Source organism: Caloenas nicobarica, chromosome 17 (genome assembly GCF_036013445.1).
Source record: "Caloenas nicobarica isolate bCalNic1 chromosome 17, bCalNic1.hap1, whole genome shotgun sequence".
NCBI lineage: Eukaryota > Metazoa > Chordata > Aves > Columbiformes > Columbidae > Caloenas > Caloenas nicobarica.
The window spans coordinates 709,637-726,601 of NC_088261.1; the positions used below are offsets into that span (position 1 = coordinate 709,637).

Below are 16,965 nucleotides of genomic sequence, written 5' to 3' on the forward strand. Positions count from 1 at the left end.
AGACCGGGTCATATCGCCCCGTCACGAGAGCCACCATGAATAACGAAGTTGGGGCAGGAGCACCTGCCTTACAGGGAAACCAATCCTGTGCGAAAAAACAGTCGGGACGCGCTGGAAACCACCGGCATGCGAGGTTTCCCACCGTAGCAAACAGAAAGATGCTCAGTTTGTGGAGTAACTGTTGTGGTTGCTGCTCACAAGCAGCTCTGCGGTTCAGCTCCGAAGCAGCGCCAGCGGCACAGAGAACAGCAGGACCGGCAGGCGCGGGTGTCTGCACCTCAGCCGATCTCGGGATCCCGGTCCTGCCAGGCTGCACCAGAACACAGAAAGGTTAAAGACTTTCAACATACGGTTAGGTTACCTCTGTTGTAATACAACCTGTGTGTAGACTTAATGAAAGGTCAAAATGCTCTGTGATTCTTATTAGGAAACGAAGTTATTTCCACAAAATGAAAAAAACAATGAATTGTTCTATAATTAAAGGAAAAGTCAGAGAAAAATCAAAACCAGTTGTCTGCAGTGTACTTGTAAGTACATCGATACCTTCTACAAATAACCTGAACTTGCAGGCCATGGGTGAAAAGTAGCAACAGCTCCACGTTACACAAAAGTCATTTGCTGATACAGTATTTCTGTGGTTAGGAATCCTAAATGCTTGGTGAGGATCACAACTGCAATGCAGAACAAAAGTGCAGAGACCAACGTGGCAAATAAGAAGTTATGATGCCGGAGAAAAAAAATCACAGAAGACAAAATATAACACTTTATTAAAAATTAGTGTTCCATTTCCATTTAATGCACTGATAAAAGAGAAAACACTTAAATCAACAGCTAATACGGTTACTGCATTAACTAATCACAGAACTGATCACAGAAATGTCAGTTTAAACAAGATCAGCTAGCATATTTACTATCGTTTGGATACAAAATATTATAGAAATTTAAAGTCCTTTACTATTATTAAACAAATTAAGTTTCGACATCCCTCTGAGGTAGGGGAGGGTCCTCCCACCATTTTGTTACAGACGAGGACAAATTCTGCACATACAGAAGAACTGAGTAGCCATATGTCACCGAGTTAGCGGCAAAGCTGGAAACAGAACTCGTGCCCACTCGGCTCTTAATAAAACCATTCTCACAGAATGGCTGGTGTGAAGTTTGGCTGGAAAGACTTAACGCCAAGGATTGTCAGAGGATATAATCTAATTGTGTAAGACAGGGACTGCTGGGCCAGACACACTGAGTTAAGGTACTTCATCAGTATTTCTGAGAGTGAACTGTGCCTGAAAATTTTAAAAAAGTGAGAAAAAACATCTAATCGAACCCACAATAAGCACTGCCGGTTCCAAGCACAACGCAGCTTTTCATTCGCACCACAGTATCGGCGCCTCCAATGCCCTCCCGCTCCCCGACAGTTATTTTATATTTTAACCAAGAAGTGCAATAGATAAGAAGCCAGCGGGATGGAACCTTACGATAGGATAAACGCCTCCTGTTCCAAAACCTAAATATCAAGGTGAAGGTTAAACGTTTAGTTTTGTCTCGGCATTTATCAAGCAGTTGGAGCTGCTACCCTGCAGAACTCTCTTTTGACATTATTGCCTAATTAACACTGGTACTGAAAAGTTGTTTAACACGAGACATTCGCTCGAGGCACCACGTCTCCTCCCCTGTGGAAAGCCCGAGGCTGTTTTGCAGTATGTGAACACCCCATTACAGAAACATGCCACCCTTTATTACGGTGCTTTTTAGAGATGTCAGGTCATGTTTTCCATTCATTCAGTCTGCTGAAATTATCTCCAAATGTGCAAAAGTTCACTTATATTTAGGAGTGAAGAGGACAGCAAGGTCTCAAAAAGAGCTCCAGCAGCTAATAAGTGCAAGCTGACGTAGTTTGAATTCGTACATTAGGAATGAGGCAAAAGGCATCTCCCCCTCCCAAAGGCACAGCGGTGAGCGCGGCCGCTGGTGACGGTCTGTGCAGGAAGCCGTTACAAGTCTCTTCACTTCCAGACAAATGCATGTAATTAGAAATCTGTATTGTCTTAATAGGGATCATAACTGGTGATATTTAAAGCCAGCAGAAGTCTTGGGAAGCACAGCTGTTTGCTCTCTCTAGACATGGACAGCTTGCTACCAATAAGCAAATGCCGCGTTTCAAAACCACATTATTCTTTTCAGTGCTGCTTTTTCTCCATTATACCACATTGTAAAAATATGTTCTAGAATGTCCTTGCCAAAACAATTTATAGCCTTCAATTAAGTAAAAGATGATTAAGATGAGAATGCAAAGCATGTGTTACATCAAAACCGCAGTATTTGAAATTATCAGAACATGGCAGTACCGAGACTACAAATCGACGTGCCGTGATTTTGTTGGAAAGGACGCTGAATTAACATCCTGTCTTGGAGCAGTTCCAGATAAGCAGGACTCTTAAGAGAAAATACAGGCTTCTATCACCTGTATTAGGAAAATGTTCAACCCATGAACGTCTAAGTGATGACTGCATCCGTGTCTACATTTAGACTTACTGAGACTCATGTAAATTATTCAGTTATGTAAGCACTTAGGTAAGAAATAACTCAGGGCATTCCAGATTTTATCGGAACCCCATGCATAGCAGCCCTCCCCAGGGAGGGGATCTCTGAGGCTGCAATAACTTCAGCCCTGCACATGTGGGACCAGCTCCCTGCCCAGAACGCACCCTGAGGGGTTCCTGACCTCCCAGTCTGTCTGTCCATCCGTGCAGGGAACTGCAGAACCGCCACTCAAACCACCAGCATCCAACTGGGATCTCTCAGCCACATCCTGAGCACCTTATCAGGACAGAGGCCACCAGGCCCACCGTTTGGAAACGTCTTTTGAATGGACACAATTGAGTGTTTGTGCACTAGACTGTTCCTCCGAGTAAAGCGTCCAGACTGCTAACAGTGTTCTGTCCACAGCGGCCCAATGACTTAACATCATTCCAGTTCTAGTCATATCTTAACCTAAAAGCAGATGTTTTGTGATCAGAGAAGGGAGAATGAATGGAGATGAGAGAAGAAAGCGAAAGGAAAACAATGTTTGTACATATTTAAAACCATTCATAACTGCTTACTGATGATCCACAATTGCCAAGAAGTTATTTTGCAATTTTTAAAAGATTCTCACAACCCAGATGGTTCTCAAAACAATTTGTTTCCAAGATATATATAAATTCAAAACAGAAATGGACACTACTTGTTTGCTATGGGACATAGGGAAAAGAAAACCAATTAAACCAAAACACAAGCTTTGCTCTGTTTCTTATAGTGTAATAATTCGCAGTTCGAATCAATTGCATTAATGAATCCCGGAAACACAGAGTCGAACCAGAGAGCGAAGCCTCTGGACCAGCACATGACCTGACACTCTCCTTCCCATACCTGTGCTCCCCACAGAAAACAAATGCAAATATCACATTTTTCTGCTTATAACTTCTTTTAAACATAGTTTTTTGTGCCCTCCCCTGCTTCAGTTACTACCAAACCAGCTACTGTCTCGATTCTACTTATGACTTGCTGTATTAATTTGCAATTATTTTCTTGTCAAGCTTTTGCAGTAATTTCCTTTAAAAGTGACAGGTAGCTCTGGCACTGGTCAGTAAGTTCAAGACTGACCATCGCAGAGCCAGAAGCATCCGTGTTTGTGTACAATATGGGAAGATAAAAGCAGTTGTGACACACCACAGCTGCCAGTGCCCTCACTCACTAACTGCTTAGGGCAGTGGTAAAATCTGAATCTGTGACCTACAGCTAAACATACACACAAACATTTAAAAATACAGTAACAACTTTTAATACTAAACCTGAAACTGTTTCCAGAGACCCAATCTGCAGAGCAGCCTTGACTCCAACCTGCTGAAAGGCCCGTTACAATTAGCACCCAGCCAAGCACTCAGAATTAAAGTATTTCGGTTTAAAAGTCAGTATAAGCTACCTCTCTCCTCTGTCCAAAGCTTCTTGCAGTTTCATGCTAGAACAAGATTTTTATGACTATTCTTCTCTTTCCACTTCTATGCCCTAGATGGCACGTAGAACACAAAACTGGAATTCACTCATCTAGCGTTATAAAATATTGAGTCTGTACGTCCCTAGTCACTGCGGTTTTTCCCCGCTGCTTGAGAAATTTAACATAAAATAGCGCTTTTGGGCCACAGGAGGAAACTAATGTAAAACTAATCCCCCATATTGCCCTTGTTTGTATCAACAGGATCACAAGCCAAAACAACAGCAATCCTGCCACAATCTATTTCTGAAGTTTTCTAACCTGAAGAAGTTTCTTCCTTCCCCGTACCCACTTCTCCATCTCCTAAGACAAGTCATTTCATACATATTTAAATTTTTAAAGTTTTCTCATTTTTCACAACAGGAGGGTTTTTGATGACGTGGCTCTTACCTCTTGGGAAGAGCTTGCCTTACAATTAACGAGTTCCAAAGACAGCTACCTCGGAACACCAGCCTTTGGAAGTGCACTGGGGAAGAAGGGAAGAACTCGCACGTACAGTGCATCTGACTGCTGAGAGCTAACGCTTTGCTGGGGTCAGCACATGTAGTGTTTGCTAAGAGTATCTACCTTCGAGTTCTCTCCACCCCCTCTTCAGTATCTTGATTTAAAAACTGGAAATTCCATTATACAAAATCCTAAGAGGGCGGGTATCTGGAAAAAGATTTTCCAATCACGCCACCTCCTTCAGGAAAAGCTGTACTTCTGAAAGAGCAACCAGCAACCGTCAGAATTGCTGTTCCAAATTCCACTCCTCACACGAGACGAAAAGGGGGCCAGTCTGCATTTAAAGCATGTGGTGCAAAATAATCATCTTAGTTCTCAAAGCCCTTGGCCTTGAACGTTGCTTTGTGTGCACAAATGCCCGTTTGCTTCTCGAGGGAGCCAAGCAGCCAAACGAAGATCAATCCACAGAGTCCAACTGACCCCCTCCTACCTCTTCATCTCCCCCCAGACCATCGACACAAGCCTTGGCACCAAACCTCTGTCCTGGCGCGGGACGCTAGTGGCCAAGCTGACGGTCGTCATAGGTGCTGTATCTCTTCACGTGGATGCGGCGCACTCGGTCTCGAAGTTCAAAACCCTCATCATCCTCGCTGTGAGATGCCTGGCTCCGGCTCCTGCTCGTTGCTTCCAGCAGAGAGTTATCAGGAACCCGTGGGGTTTCATACAGTAAGACATTTAGTGTTTCCTCATAAATTCGTGCCTCGGGGAATTCAACCTGCAAAAAACAGCACACGGCCTTTTCCTGGTCTGTGCAGGATAATGTGACTGGAACACATGCCTGTAGGTCCAGAGATACTTGCACCATAAAAAGACATACGCTATAAAGATAGTAAAACAATTGTAAATGAGAAAGATGGAGCAAAGCCATTTAACTCCTAGCAGAGGATTACTCCCACCACCCGCTCACCTACCACGCCTCTTCTTTTAGATTGTTCTAGAATGGAATACAGTATTTCTGATTCTTAAACGCTAATGTTGGACCCTGGTCACCTTACCTGCACCACTGCAAGGCAGAAGTTAACTCCTGAAATTAGAGAAATTCTGCAGATTTGTCATGCTAATCATTATCGTATTTTCATGCATGTAACTCTCATCTTTAGGATGTACTGTGCTTGAAAGCAAGTCTTTAGGTAACCTTTGCAAAATCAGAGGTGGAACAACTTTGAGAAGAATCACTGGAAACGTGAGGAAATCAAGATAGGTTCATTATTGGGAATATGCGCTCCTGCTGAACTTTCTTTTAATAGATATTCTCCAGTTTTGCACATACAAGCATGAAGATAAACATATCATGTTTCTAAACATTGTTTGAGCTCAAGTTTCCATTCCATTGATTTCATCCCAGTCTTCTCCTTTTTGGCACGTATTTTCCAGCATTCTGGAGAAATTTAGAATCCTAGACACAACAATTTAGTCCAATTACATACAATAACTACATCAGTGCAAGTGAAACGCAGTACAAAGTAACTGCGATGAAGTAAACTTCCGTAGGTATAATTAGGAGCAGAATGATATCTTTACTTGATTTAGAGAAGAATTAACAGGTTTACATGCTTTAGGCACACAAAGTCCATCAGCTTTAAGAGACTTGTGCTAAAATGCACATGCTTTCAGAATTGCCGTTCTCAGTCTTTCCTTCAAACCTGCCACCATATTCCATCTTCCCTGAATTCTACCTGGTATGCAGCAACTTCTACCGAGACACGAGCTCATCCTGCAGCCACCCTGCTGATTTCCACGGCATGGACCAGCACTTCCAGTCAATATTCAGGAGAGCTGGTATCAAAGCTTTCCCAAGAAATGATATTGCCTGCCCCTAGCAATTAGGCCTCAGTTATATGAAATCTTTGTCTTTCTGCAATGTACCATCCCCCTGACTGTTTTAAAGCGGCAGAGCCAGGTAGGTAACGCTCCGTTACCTTGGTTTGCTTCTTCTCGGTGGCATACACGATGGAGGTGCAGCACACTTCAGCAAGCTTGCGCCCCTGCCCGTAGAAGGACCAGCAGCAGATCTCATCCCCGATAACGTCCTTGATGAACAGAACTCTGCCGTTGAACCGCAGAGAGAGCTTGTCAAACAGCTCGATGTTCTTCAGCAAGTTGTCATCCGAGTTACTGAAACACAGCCACAGGAGAAGGAATGTGGGCTTTGTGGTTTCCCAACTGGCCATCTCTACAGATTTCATATGCCTATTCCACCACAGTTTCAAGCACTGATCTAACTGCAGAACACGAATAAGTAGTGACTCATCGCCATATGCTGCCAAGAAAAGAGGGTAATAGCCAATTTCAGATACAAATAAGATGCTCTGAGCCCCATGAGCAAACACACCAGCCTCTAGGGGTCAAGTTATATAATTAATAACGACAGCACAATTTCCCAAATCATTACATCAACTACCTACAACTACCTCTTGACTGAAGGCCAGCGCCAAAGCAAGGTGTTCTGCACCTCAAACTACTGATACCATACACAGATTTCCAGGGTGAATACAATATTTAGGAAACTAAGTTTTATTGACAGCCAGTGCAATGTAGGATATTAATTACTTTTCAAAGCAATATCTAGATGGTCTAGAGAAAAAACAATACAATGTATTATAGCTTTAAAACCAAGTAAAGCTATCGGAAAACTATTCTTAAAACTTAAAATATTTTACTTAAATAATAACATGGCAAATAAATGTCCGATTTGATTAAGTTATTAAAAAAACCCCAAACCAACAACCAACCCAACACCTAAAAGCCTTACTCCTCCGATATTAGCTTGAATGCAGCTGTATTGAACATAAGCACTCTGTGTCCCTTTGTCTCTTTTTATAGATGGCTGGGAAATTATCTGTGGATCTGTGGAAATTAGTGAGCATATTATCGCCTAGACAGCAAGGCCAACCTTGCTGGCTTTAACAGTGAAATTCCTCACGCTTTGGAGCCAGAGGCTCCAGATTCCCACCGTGCTGCCAAGAACCTCCCCAGAGACGTGACATCCCACTTCTGTGTGCAGCATCTTGGCTTCCGCAAGAGGCCCAGGAAGGCCACGGAACACTTGCGGATCAGGACACTGCTAACAAGGACAGCTGGCTGGGCTTGGCATAAAATACTTAGTGTGAGGAGTGTTTCTGTTCAGGTGTTAATCAAAGAAGAATGATGTGCAACCAGACAAAATCTTCAGCTCGCAGAAACAACTTGATAAAGCAGTCTGGGCTTCTATCAAGTGGCAGAGCTGGGAAAAGAAGGTGGAAGTCTTCAGCCATTTATGTTATTAAACCACACTGACAACGTCACTGAGAAAGCTCCTTTTGTACTGTTGGTTAGAAAGAACACAAGGAAAAAAAATGTTTGCTTGCTAGCAGTCAATGTGGAATTTTAAATAAAGATGCCTCATGCAAACACCAGCAAGGCATGCAGATTCACACGCGAGGAATAATTATTCCCCTGCAGCTAGTGAGATACCAGCACCTCCTGGTATCCAGGATTCTGTTGCTCTCGTTACTGGTACGTTTACATTTCCAGACCCACGGTGACTAATCTGCTCTTCCGTGCTCGCTTCAGCATCACTGCCGTGGGCTAAAGGGTAACGCATGGAGGGGGCAAACACAACCAGCCGACACAGAACGCAGGTGCTGCAAACCAGGCTGCTCCTCAGCACTCCCACAGGTAGCGTTCCCTGACCACCTGAAATACCATGACTGTCAGAATCCATCTCTCTGACAGACAGACTGCCAGTTTGTCTAGAGAATAAAAGCTTCCAAGGTTGCACCTCAGCCTCAAAAGGCCAAACATGAGCATTCTGCATAGCATGAAGCATTACTCACATCGCTTCCATGGCTGCTTTGGGAAAATCCAAAGCCATTCTGATACCATCATAACAAAGGGATCGTGATAGTTACAGCATAACACTAAGCACATAATGTTATTTTATGCAGGAGGAAAGCCTGGCCCTGTCTGGGTTGTTCCTGAGCAGAACTTTTCTTTGTAACCAAATAATGAATTCATTTAGAAGCACCGGAACATGAAGAATTTCTGTAGGTCAGAGAGTGCTGGCAGAGGTACAGCAGACTCGCAAGTAAAGCTGAAAGGACGAGGTCAGGGTGATGGCTGCAACAGCCTTGCATCGCCGAGGCAGCACTGTGTTACCTTGCCTCAGCTACACCTGGTTGCAGCCAACACTAATGACCTCATCGCTCTTATCTCTTCTCTCTTTTTCCTGTTCATGATTTCTCACACAACTGAATCGTACACTGGACTTTGACAGATACCGTTTGTTGTGTTCTCCCCCCATTTAGATTCACATCAGTCAAAAAAACCACAACAAAAAAAGCCAGGTTGTACCACATCTTCCTCCACTCCCATAGTCACAGGGAAAACTTCCCATTACAGTGGGGAAAAAGCTGACGTACCTGGTGTAGGAGTATTTGTTGTTGCTTCTGTTATAAAGCAGCTTAACAACAGGCTATGGGGAGAGAAAGAAAAACACACAGAAAAGGTAAGTCCTGTGTCTGAACACATTTAGCAAAAATTCAGTTTCTCACTAGTTAGTTGCGGAAAAGCAGTTACTTTCATTGACGATTCTATCAGTCTCTCTTCTTCTTTCGGAGATGTGATAATAGGGATGCTACAGACAGGTTCATACAAGTCTGTCTTGTCCTGTTTTAAAGAAAGAAGAGAGAGATAAAATAAACTCAAGAGAGAGAAACGCTAAAGCCAACATCTACCACCATTGCCTTCCCCGACCCCTCCGGCCATGTTCCCAAAGCCTGCGATGCGAAGGAAAAGCTCCGTGTTGCCACAGTAACCGCCCAGCGTTACCTTGAGCACAGAAACAGAGCCGAGAGATTTCCTGTCCCCAGAAGGCAGCAGTAATTGAAATATTGGGATGCACGTGGATGTTCTTCTTGGCTATCACAACGACCCTGAGCTCAAGCCCTGTTTGGTTTAAGTGGGCTTATTATTATATCTTTTTTTGAAAAGGATTGTAAGAGTTTGCACTAGTTTTAATCAACTCAGAACACCACAGTATGTAAGAATATCAGCCACTACAAACTGAATATTTGGCAAGAACAGCATGTCACCACAACGGACCTCAGCCCTCGCGATACAAAAGCAACAATCAAGAGTGTGCAGCACAGTCTGTGACTCCAGAGTCCTCAGGCAGCAAATCAAGGAAAGCTCAACAGCTAACAGGGAAGCCTTTGAACATTTTGTCTTTAGAAGAAAGGGTTTAAATTCCAAACCAAAAGGAAAATTGTCAGTGTGGCTTTCCATTTCTTTCAGTGGATTCAAGAGCTGAACCTGGCATGCCAGGCATTTATTAATTACTAAGTTTTGTCCTGCAGGAAACATTCATTTCACAATTTAAAGACTAATGATAAGTTACACATACCACATCTGGGCTAACCTTATTAAAAGTTGGCAGAACAAGCTCATTTCAATCGGCTGAATGTAGAGACTTGTAAAGTGAATAAAGGTACTATGAACTTACGTATTTGCAAAACTCATCCAAAGAGAAGTCCTTAAAGTACTCATTGCTTACCATTTTTCTCCATTAAGATTCAAACTTAAAAGTTACCATGTTTTCAAATATTCAAACTCATTCTGCCTATAAATATCATATAATTAGAAGTGACATAACTTGGGGGAAATTTAGAGAAATGCCATAAGGTTATTTAAAACACAGGCACCTGCGGCCTGGAAGGCTGTGCTGTGATAGCACAGGGGTCTGAAAACATTTCCAGGGAGATCATAAACTAAATTTAATCTCTTTGATTCAAAGCATCACAGAATCTCAGGTGTGCATACAGAGCAAGGGTAACTAGGACTTGAATAAACGTACAACTTACCTGACTCTCCCTCATTTTCCTTCCAGGCTGTCGTGTACATCTAAGACTCAACGCCATCTCTAAGGCCATGAAATACTCTCTCAAGTTGTCTTAAGTAAATTTGATAAGCAAAACACCCACAAAAATCTTTAGTGGCTACTTCCAGTTCTTACCTGCAGAGCTGCTTGGCACATGTCCACTAAGCCCTGAATGAGATAGTACTTGGCTTCTGCCATCAACTCTTTGATCTCCTGTCTGTGTTTTGGAAGTGTGATCGTGTCATCTCGGAGATAGTTTAAAATCGTTCCGAAGTGTTTCCCACAACGGTCTATAAGGATCCAGCCTGAAAAATAACCATCGCATCACTTCAATCACCTCAACACTACGAGGCAAGAAAAACTCCTCAAAGAGGCTAAATAAACCTAAGGTTTCCCGAACCCACAGGCAGCACTGCTGCCAGCTCAGCCAGTGGAAGGCTCTCTGGACCGGAGCAAATGGCAGCTGGTTACAGAACAGCCCCTGCAGCGGAACCCCCTCTGGCACCTCCCGCGGGTCTCACTGCTTCCCCGCACCCCAAAACAAAAGCCTCAAGCTAAAAATACTTGGCTTCCTAGCATGAGGCACTAAAACTGCTGCACGAACCTGACTGCGCTGTATCAATGGATCAGTCAGTGGGCTGCCTGACCGAAATTATCTGTGCTTTGTCTTTTCTGTATTAGATTCTGTTTAAAGGAACAGACCTTTTAACTACTACAGAAAGCCTAATTTACATCCATTTAACCGATTGCCCGAGTCATTCAAACCTTAAAAAAAAAGAAAAAAAAAAGAAAAAAAGAGCTTATTGTTAATTGGTTTGCTTCTTTTATTTAGAGGCTTGTCATGTTCCCAGCAAAATGGGGTGTGCTGTACTGGTATGGGAATAAATTTAATAACTGCTGCTACAGTGTAATGCTGGGTAATTAGAAACCTATCACTAAGCCAGGAAAGACTAGCAGAAAGAATTCACAAATGTTCACAACAAGTAGATCTGTGCTAAGCTCTGGGGACTAACACGAAGGATTTGGCAGTTTTCCAACCACATCTTCTGCTGTTGTCAGAGCTAAAGACACAAAAGTGTAGACTAGCCCAGAAATCCCAGTATGAGAAAAAAGCTGTTCCAGTCTCCAAATGGGAGCAAAGAACGGGACAGAGACACATCGGGAGGGAGCAGAGGGGGGATCCAGCACAGGAAACAGCAGATGGACAGCTCTCGCCATTGTAAAACATCCCTGAAGTGCCACTGAGGAGGAAACAGGATGTCTGAGTCGCCGGCAAACAACGGCCATGCAGGATGCGCAGGGGCCTCATACAGCGCCAAACCTTCTCCATAGCGTGGAAGGCAGGCAAAAAAGTATTATTGTAGGACCTCGTCACAGAAAACACCACAGGAAAGCAAACTAATCCACTGCTAGATTCTCCAGCTGTAGCTGTCAGAATGTGAACCTCATTTTCCGTTCAGGCTGAGGCTCTTGTACAAAACTGCTGGACTAAACAGCATTAGTTGTGTGTAACACTCAGCCAGACCCAGCCTACTCCAGCACTTGGTTTAAACGACACGCAAAACCCACAAGGAGCTGTTGCAGTTTCAGTAAACACACTGTTGTGCATTAGGGTTAAACTGATGCAATCTGGGTGTGCAGAAAGGCTTTTGCGTGAGTGTTCAGAAACACCAGGAGGTTAAATACGCGCCAGCCTCTCTCAGCCTCTCCTCAGTGCCACAGCCCCCATTCCTAAGGTATCATTTTGCCCTGGACTACTGAAGAGAGGAAAACAAATGCACTCGTAGCCATCCCTGATATTGGTCTTCTTCCTTGTCCTCTCTGTAACTTGCTACGGAATTTTACACGGCCAACACTCAGTGTCCAGCAGGAACTGACACACTGCGGGACTGACAGTCAAGTACTGTCACAGTGCCGTAAGCCGTGAGTGGAACACGCTACCGGGAGGAGGAAAACAAGAATCTTCAGCATGGCAAGCAAGGCTATTTTGAGTTTTAAAGATGAAAACCTAATGTCCCTCCTCACACACGCATTTTGAATGATGCCACTACATGACACCACATAAATGACAACCCACGTACTGTCTGTTCAGTCCTCACAATAACATCAACAATCTGCACATCAGCTGTGATCATAGGAGAGAGAACCGGTCCTTCCGCTAGTTAATTTTAGTAATAAAAGAACACATTTTTATAATACACAGAGGATTGTTAGTGCCAATGGGTATCGGCTGACTAATGTTCCACGTTATTTTTGGAATATATCTTTCCCTACATCCTTAACTGAGTGTAGCCTTAAGATATTTTAAAAAACACCATCAAAACCTGGTTGCTTTACTAAATTCTCAACAACACAAGACATTCCTTTACCTTCCTTGTCTGTGAGCACTTCCATCCTGCCGCTGAACATGGCCTTCAGCATCGTGTCGTGCCTGGTCAGTACTTGTACGGTGGTGTAATACAAAGAGCCCCCGACGTTCAGCCGCACGTATTTGTTACCCAGGCTGCCCCCCTTGAAGCTGCAAGTTTTGGGCTTGGGCCCCGCAGCTGGACAGAGCGTGGTGGTCAGACACGTGTCCCCCGACATCTCCTTCTGTAGGTAGATGACGACCCTGCAGAGCGTGGGCTTGACGGATTCCGCCGTGGTTGGTGAGGAGTCACGAGTCACCAGACGAGGACAGCGAGGCAGCAGCGCTCATACCCCACGGGCCTTGGGACACAGACGTGGAAAATCAACACAGAGATGGAATTGCCATTTACACCAAAGCCATGGAGCCCATGTTTCAGTAGATTCCTAAGGACACATCTACACCCGTTCTGACAAAACAAGGCTTAGCTGGTTTTCAGACCACAGTTCAGACACAGTTTTTTGTGACTACACTTGGGCCCAGTAGCCCATGAGCAAATCTTAGTCCCAGGCAGCTGCACGCGACACGTGGAACAGGCCAGAAATGTAATTCCCGTCCGGTAAGCGAGCAGCAGCAGCAAGAGCTGCGTGTTACAGTGGTGGTGTTATAGAAGGACATTGCTCCAACAAAGCCACTGAGGGCTATAATCAATCAGAAATTGTCCAGGCACCACAAGTAACACAGTTCCTCCTCACTGCTCAGAGGTATTTACTATAATCCATTACAAATAAGTAAATCAACACCAGAAGCAACTACACCTTGTGTTGCCATGAAGACCTTTGGTAATGCGGGAAAAATGCCTCAGGGGTCCACGTTTGTCAGCGCTGTCCTGCCTTCAGCCCTCAGCAGCCCCTTCCTTACAACAAAAGCATTTGGTGAAGACAGCCAGCCTGGTTCTGTGACGGCAGAGAACTGCAGATCCAGGCGGGTCTCCCCGGCTCCCACAGCCCCGTCCCAACACGCTCACTCACGCTCAGGCCTCCCGGCAGCTCTGCCGCAGCCCGGCAGCCCCCGCTCTGAGCGCACAGCGAGGCTGGAAAGAGCAGAACCGCCGCGCAGCCGATCCCCGCGGGAGCCACTGCGATCGCTCCAGCCTGTGCGTCAACCAGTGAGCCAGGAGGCTTTAGCTGTAAGCAGTCCTGTAACCTTTAATTACCCCCATTAACACAAGAGAAAATTCTCCCGTCCCTTCCTTCCTGCCCGGTGTGGGAGGCAGGGCCGGGGAACAATGACACAGCCGCTCGGGCGCCGCACCAGGAAACGGTCCCTGCCGAGAACTTCCATAGAAAGGAACAACCCGCCGCCCCGGCCGAGGCTCCTACCGCCGGACACACGTTTGCCCGAACTCGCCCGCCCCCCGCCGCTTGACCCCGAGCGGTGCCGGGCCGGGCAGGCCCGGAGCAGCACCCGCCCCGAGGCCTCACGCACCGGGGCACGGCGGCACGTCCGGGCGCCGGGTCCCTTCCCGCCGGGGCCGCTCCGGCACCTGCGAAAGCGAACAGAGGCTGAGCCAGCAGCGGCTGCCGGGGCCCGGCCCCGCCCGCGGCCACTGCTCGGGACCCGCCGGGACAGCCGGGCCGCGGCCGCAGCCCGGCCCGCCCGCCCGCCCGCAGCCCCGGCGCTCACCGGCCCCGGCTGAGCTCATTCCCGCCGCGCCCCGCTGGGACCGGCGACCCGGAACCGCTTCCCGCTGGGACCGGCGACCCGGAACCGCTTCCCGCCGCAGCCTGCCGCTCCCGGCGTGCCCTGCGGCACCGCCAGAACTACAGCTCCCGGCGTGCCCCGCGCGGGCGCGCGCCGTCGCCGTGGCAGACGAGCCGTGGGAGCCGGAAGTGCCGGAAGTGCCGGAAGTGCCCGTTGGGCCGCGGGTCCCGGCGGGGTCGGCCCGGGGCCGGCGGGGGGTCCGCGCTCCGCTGCCGCCCGGAGATGGCGCAGGCGGCGCTGGGCGCGGCGGGGCTGCACTTCGACGAGCTGAACAAGCTGCGGGTGCTGGAGCCCGAGGCGGCGCAGCAGACGGCGCAGCTGCGCGAGGAGTGCCGGGCCTTCCTGGACAGTGAGGCCCGCCCCGCACCGCGCCCCGGGCCCGCCCCGCACCGCTCCCCGCACCGCGCCCCGGGCCCGCCCCGCCCCGCTCCCCGCACCGCTCCCCGGGCCCGCACCGCTCCCCGCACCGCTCCCCGGGCCCGCCCCGCACCGCTCCCCGCCCCGCTCCCCGCACCGCGCCCCGGGCCCGCCCCGCTCCCCGCACCGCTCCCCGGGCCCGCCCCGCACCGCTCCCCGCACCGCTCCCCGCACCGCTCCCCGGGGCCCTGGGGCTCGGGAGGGGCTGGGAGGGCAGGGCGGCACAAGGGGCTTTGATGACCCTCATGGACACTTAAGGGCTTTTCTCTCTTTTTTACCCCTTTAATAGCGGATCTCATAGCAAAAAAGATCTCAAAATGTGCTTGTTTGCAGTAAACTCTAAAAATATAAGCTGCATGCGTGTGGTAGAGGCATTGTTCTTTAGTGGTGTTTTGAATATTGCTTGACAACTTTCTTTCTTTGCAGAAATAGTAGAATTTCAAAGAATAGTGGGTAGCTTAATTGAACTTGTTGATCAACTGGCAAAAGCTGCTGAAAGTGAGAAGATGAAGGTACAGTGCAATTAACCGCTGGCTCGTCGTGTCCTCTGTGCTGTGCAGGAAAATCCAGATCGCTCCCTTCCTCTTTTTCCTGCACAAACAATCGGTTTCTGTCAGCCTCGTGAGGCGTTGCCGCAGTGGTCAACATCTGTCTGTCTGCAGCACAAACACACGGTGCTTTTTCATTGATGCTAACAGCTGGCAGACTTCCAGCCACACTGTGTGTCATTGTGCTCCCGCACTTGACAGTCCTGCTGTTCCTGCCTGTACAACTGCACACAAATAGAACATCTGCTTTATCATCACTCGTTCTACTAGTAGAACTTTGTCCTCAAGAGGCCCTGGGAGGAGGATGAGGAGGAGAAGGGCTTTCTAAAGACCAGATCAGTGAATAGTCCTGTAACTACCGTTGAAATATTCTCTCTGTATTTCTGTGTGACACCAGGTGCTGTGGGTTTTTTACATGTTGTTGTGGAAATAGAAATTAATGTTTAGCACAATTGTAGGTAATTGTTTTTTTCCTTACGTGTTCTGGGCGAAAAACCACAGCCAGAGCTTGTGTGTCTGTCGGGGCTGTCACCAGTGACCAGTTTGTGTTTCCAGAGGAGTCGGGGACTTTAGTTCCTCGAGTCTGAAGGAATTCTCAAACACCTTCATCTGCGCAACCTCTACAGGGGCTGTTCAGATGTCGCCCTCCTGTAGCATTCGTGTGGCTTAAACACTTCAGAAGCAACCTGCTGTAGTGAAAGGGGCTAAAAAATTTAAAACCCCAATACAAGCACATCACTGCCCCTCCTGTTTTGACAGGCTATTGGTGCACGAAATCTGCTGAAGTCCATGGCAAAGCAAAGAGAAGCTCAGGAGCAGCAGCTCCAGGCTCTGATAGCGGAGAAGAAGATGCAGCTGGAAAGGTGGGTTTTCTGCTAAATCCTTTTGGGGCATTTTGGGGGGAAAGGTCAATCCCTCCCCCTGCGCTCGGCTGCGGCGACTGAGCTCGTCCCAACCGTCCTGCAGGTCGTTGTACTGAACACGGAACACGGGCTGGTGACCCCCCTGGGGCTTTTCTTTCAGATACCGAATAGAGTACGAGACTCTCTGCAAAATTGAAGCAGACCAGAACGAATTCATCGACCAATTCATTTTTCAGAAATAAAGGATTTCAAGATAAAAATGAACTTGGAAACTTGACCATTCCAGAATCTTGAGAATTTAAAAAATATGCAATTTTTCACTGTGTATGAGTGAATAGCTGGTTTGTACAAATGGAAATGTCCTTAATTCAGTGTGATTTACACTAAACGTGGCAATAAGGAGGGTTTTCTAACATGTAAAGACTGTTCTGTCCTTTGATTTTATAAAAGTTTTGTACAGTCAGTAGTTCTAACTCAATTATAGTTGAATTAATACTGCTGTTGTCATGTCTCTCACTTTTTGCATTGCACAACTCTTTCAAAGAAATCAGGAAATAAAGTATTGTTTTCAGATTTTCTGGATATACCAGAATGAGTTGTTTCTGCGATGTTATTTTTGAGCTTACGAGTTCACA

General features: G+C 46.8%; 2 protein-coding genes across 4 annotated transcripts; one reads left to right on the forward strand and one right to left on the reverse strand.

Annotated features, from left to right (window-relative positions):
- Window positions 1-785: 785 nt before the first annotated feature.
- Window positions 786-14,532, reverse strand: TNFAIP1 (TNF alpha induced protein 1). Of its 2 annotated transcripts, XM_065647214.1 has the most exons (8): window positions 14,425-14,532; window positions 14,227-14,284; window positions 12,761-13,100; window positions 10,527-10,696; window positions 9,092-9,181; window positions 8,935-8,987; window positions 6,454-6,649; window positions 786-5,249 (listed from the first exon to the last, which is right to left on the reverse strand). In XM_065647214.1, exons 3-8 carry the CDS (start codon window positions 12,975-12,977, stop codon window positions 5,031-5,033), a joined length of 945 nt encoding a protein of 314 aa, XP_065503286.1. In that variant the 5' UTR covers window positions 12,978-13,100; window positions 14,227-14,284; window positions 14,425-14,532; the 3' UTR covers window positions 786-5,030. The 2 variants fall into 2 exon arrangements, with proteins under 2 accessions (XP_065503286.1, XP_065503287.1); XM_065647215.1 differs by lacking the exon at window positions 14,227-14,284.
- Window positions 14,533-14,639: 107 nt separating this feature from the next.
- On the forward strand, window positions 14,640-16,904 carry IFT20 (intraflagellar transport 20). Of its 2 annotated transcripts, none has more exons than XM_065647205.1 (4): window positions 14,640-14,851; window positions 15,346-15,431; window positions 16,227-16,330; window positions 16,491-16,904. In XM_065647205.1, the coding sequence occupies exons 1-4, from the start codon at window positions 14,725-14,727 to the stop codon at window positions 16,570-16,572; spliced, it is 399 nt and encodes a 132-aa protein (XP_065503277.1). In that variant the 5' UTR covers window positions 14,640-14,724; the 3' UTR covers window positions 16,573-16,904. The 2 variants fall into 2 exon arrangements, with proteins under 2 accessions (XP_065503277.1, XP_065503278.1); XM_065647206.1 differs by having other exon boundaries at window positions 16,434-16,510.
- Window positions 16,905-16,965: the final 61 nt, after the last annotated feature.

Bases quoted from the DNA above. Each gene is read 5' to 3' on its own strand.
- TNFAIP1 (XM_065647215.1), bottom strand. From the start codon at position 12,977: ATGTCGGGGGACACGTGTCTGACCACCACGCTCTGTCCAGCTGCGGGG. The intron at 9,182-10,526 runs GTAAGAACTGGA...TCTTTAAAACAG, and splicing joins TGTGCCAAGCAGCTCTGCAG to GACAAGACAGACTTGTATGA. The intron at 5,250-6,453 runs GTAACGGAGCGT...TGTTTTTTGCAG, and splicing joins CCGAGAAGAAGCAAACCAAG to GTTGAATTCCCCGAGGCACG.
- IFT20 (XM_065647205.1), top strand. From the start codon at position 14,725: ATGGCGCAGGCGGCGCTGGGCGCGGCGGGGCTGCACTTCGACGAGCTG. The intron at 14,852-15,345 runs GTGAGGCCCGCC...CTTTCTTTGCAG, and splicing joins GTGCCGGGCCTTCCTGGACA to AAATAGTAGAATTTCAAAGA. The intron at 15,432-16,226 runs GTACAGTGCAAT...CTGTTTTGACAG, and splicing joins CTGAAAGTGAGAAGATGAAG to GCTATTGGTGCACGAAATCT.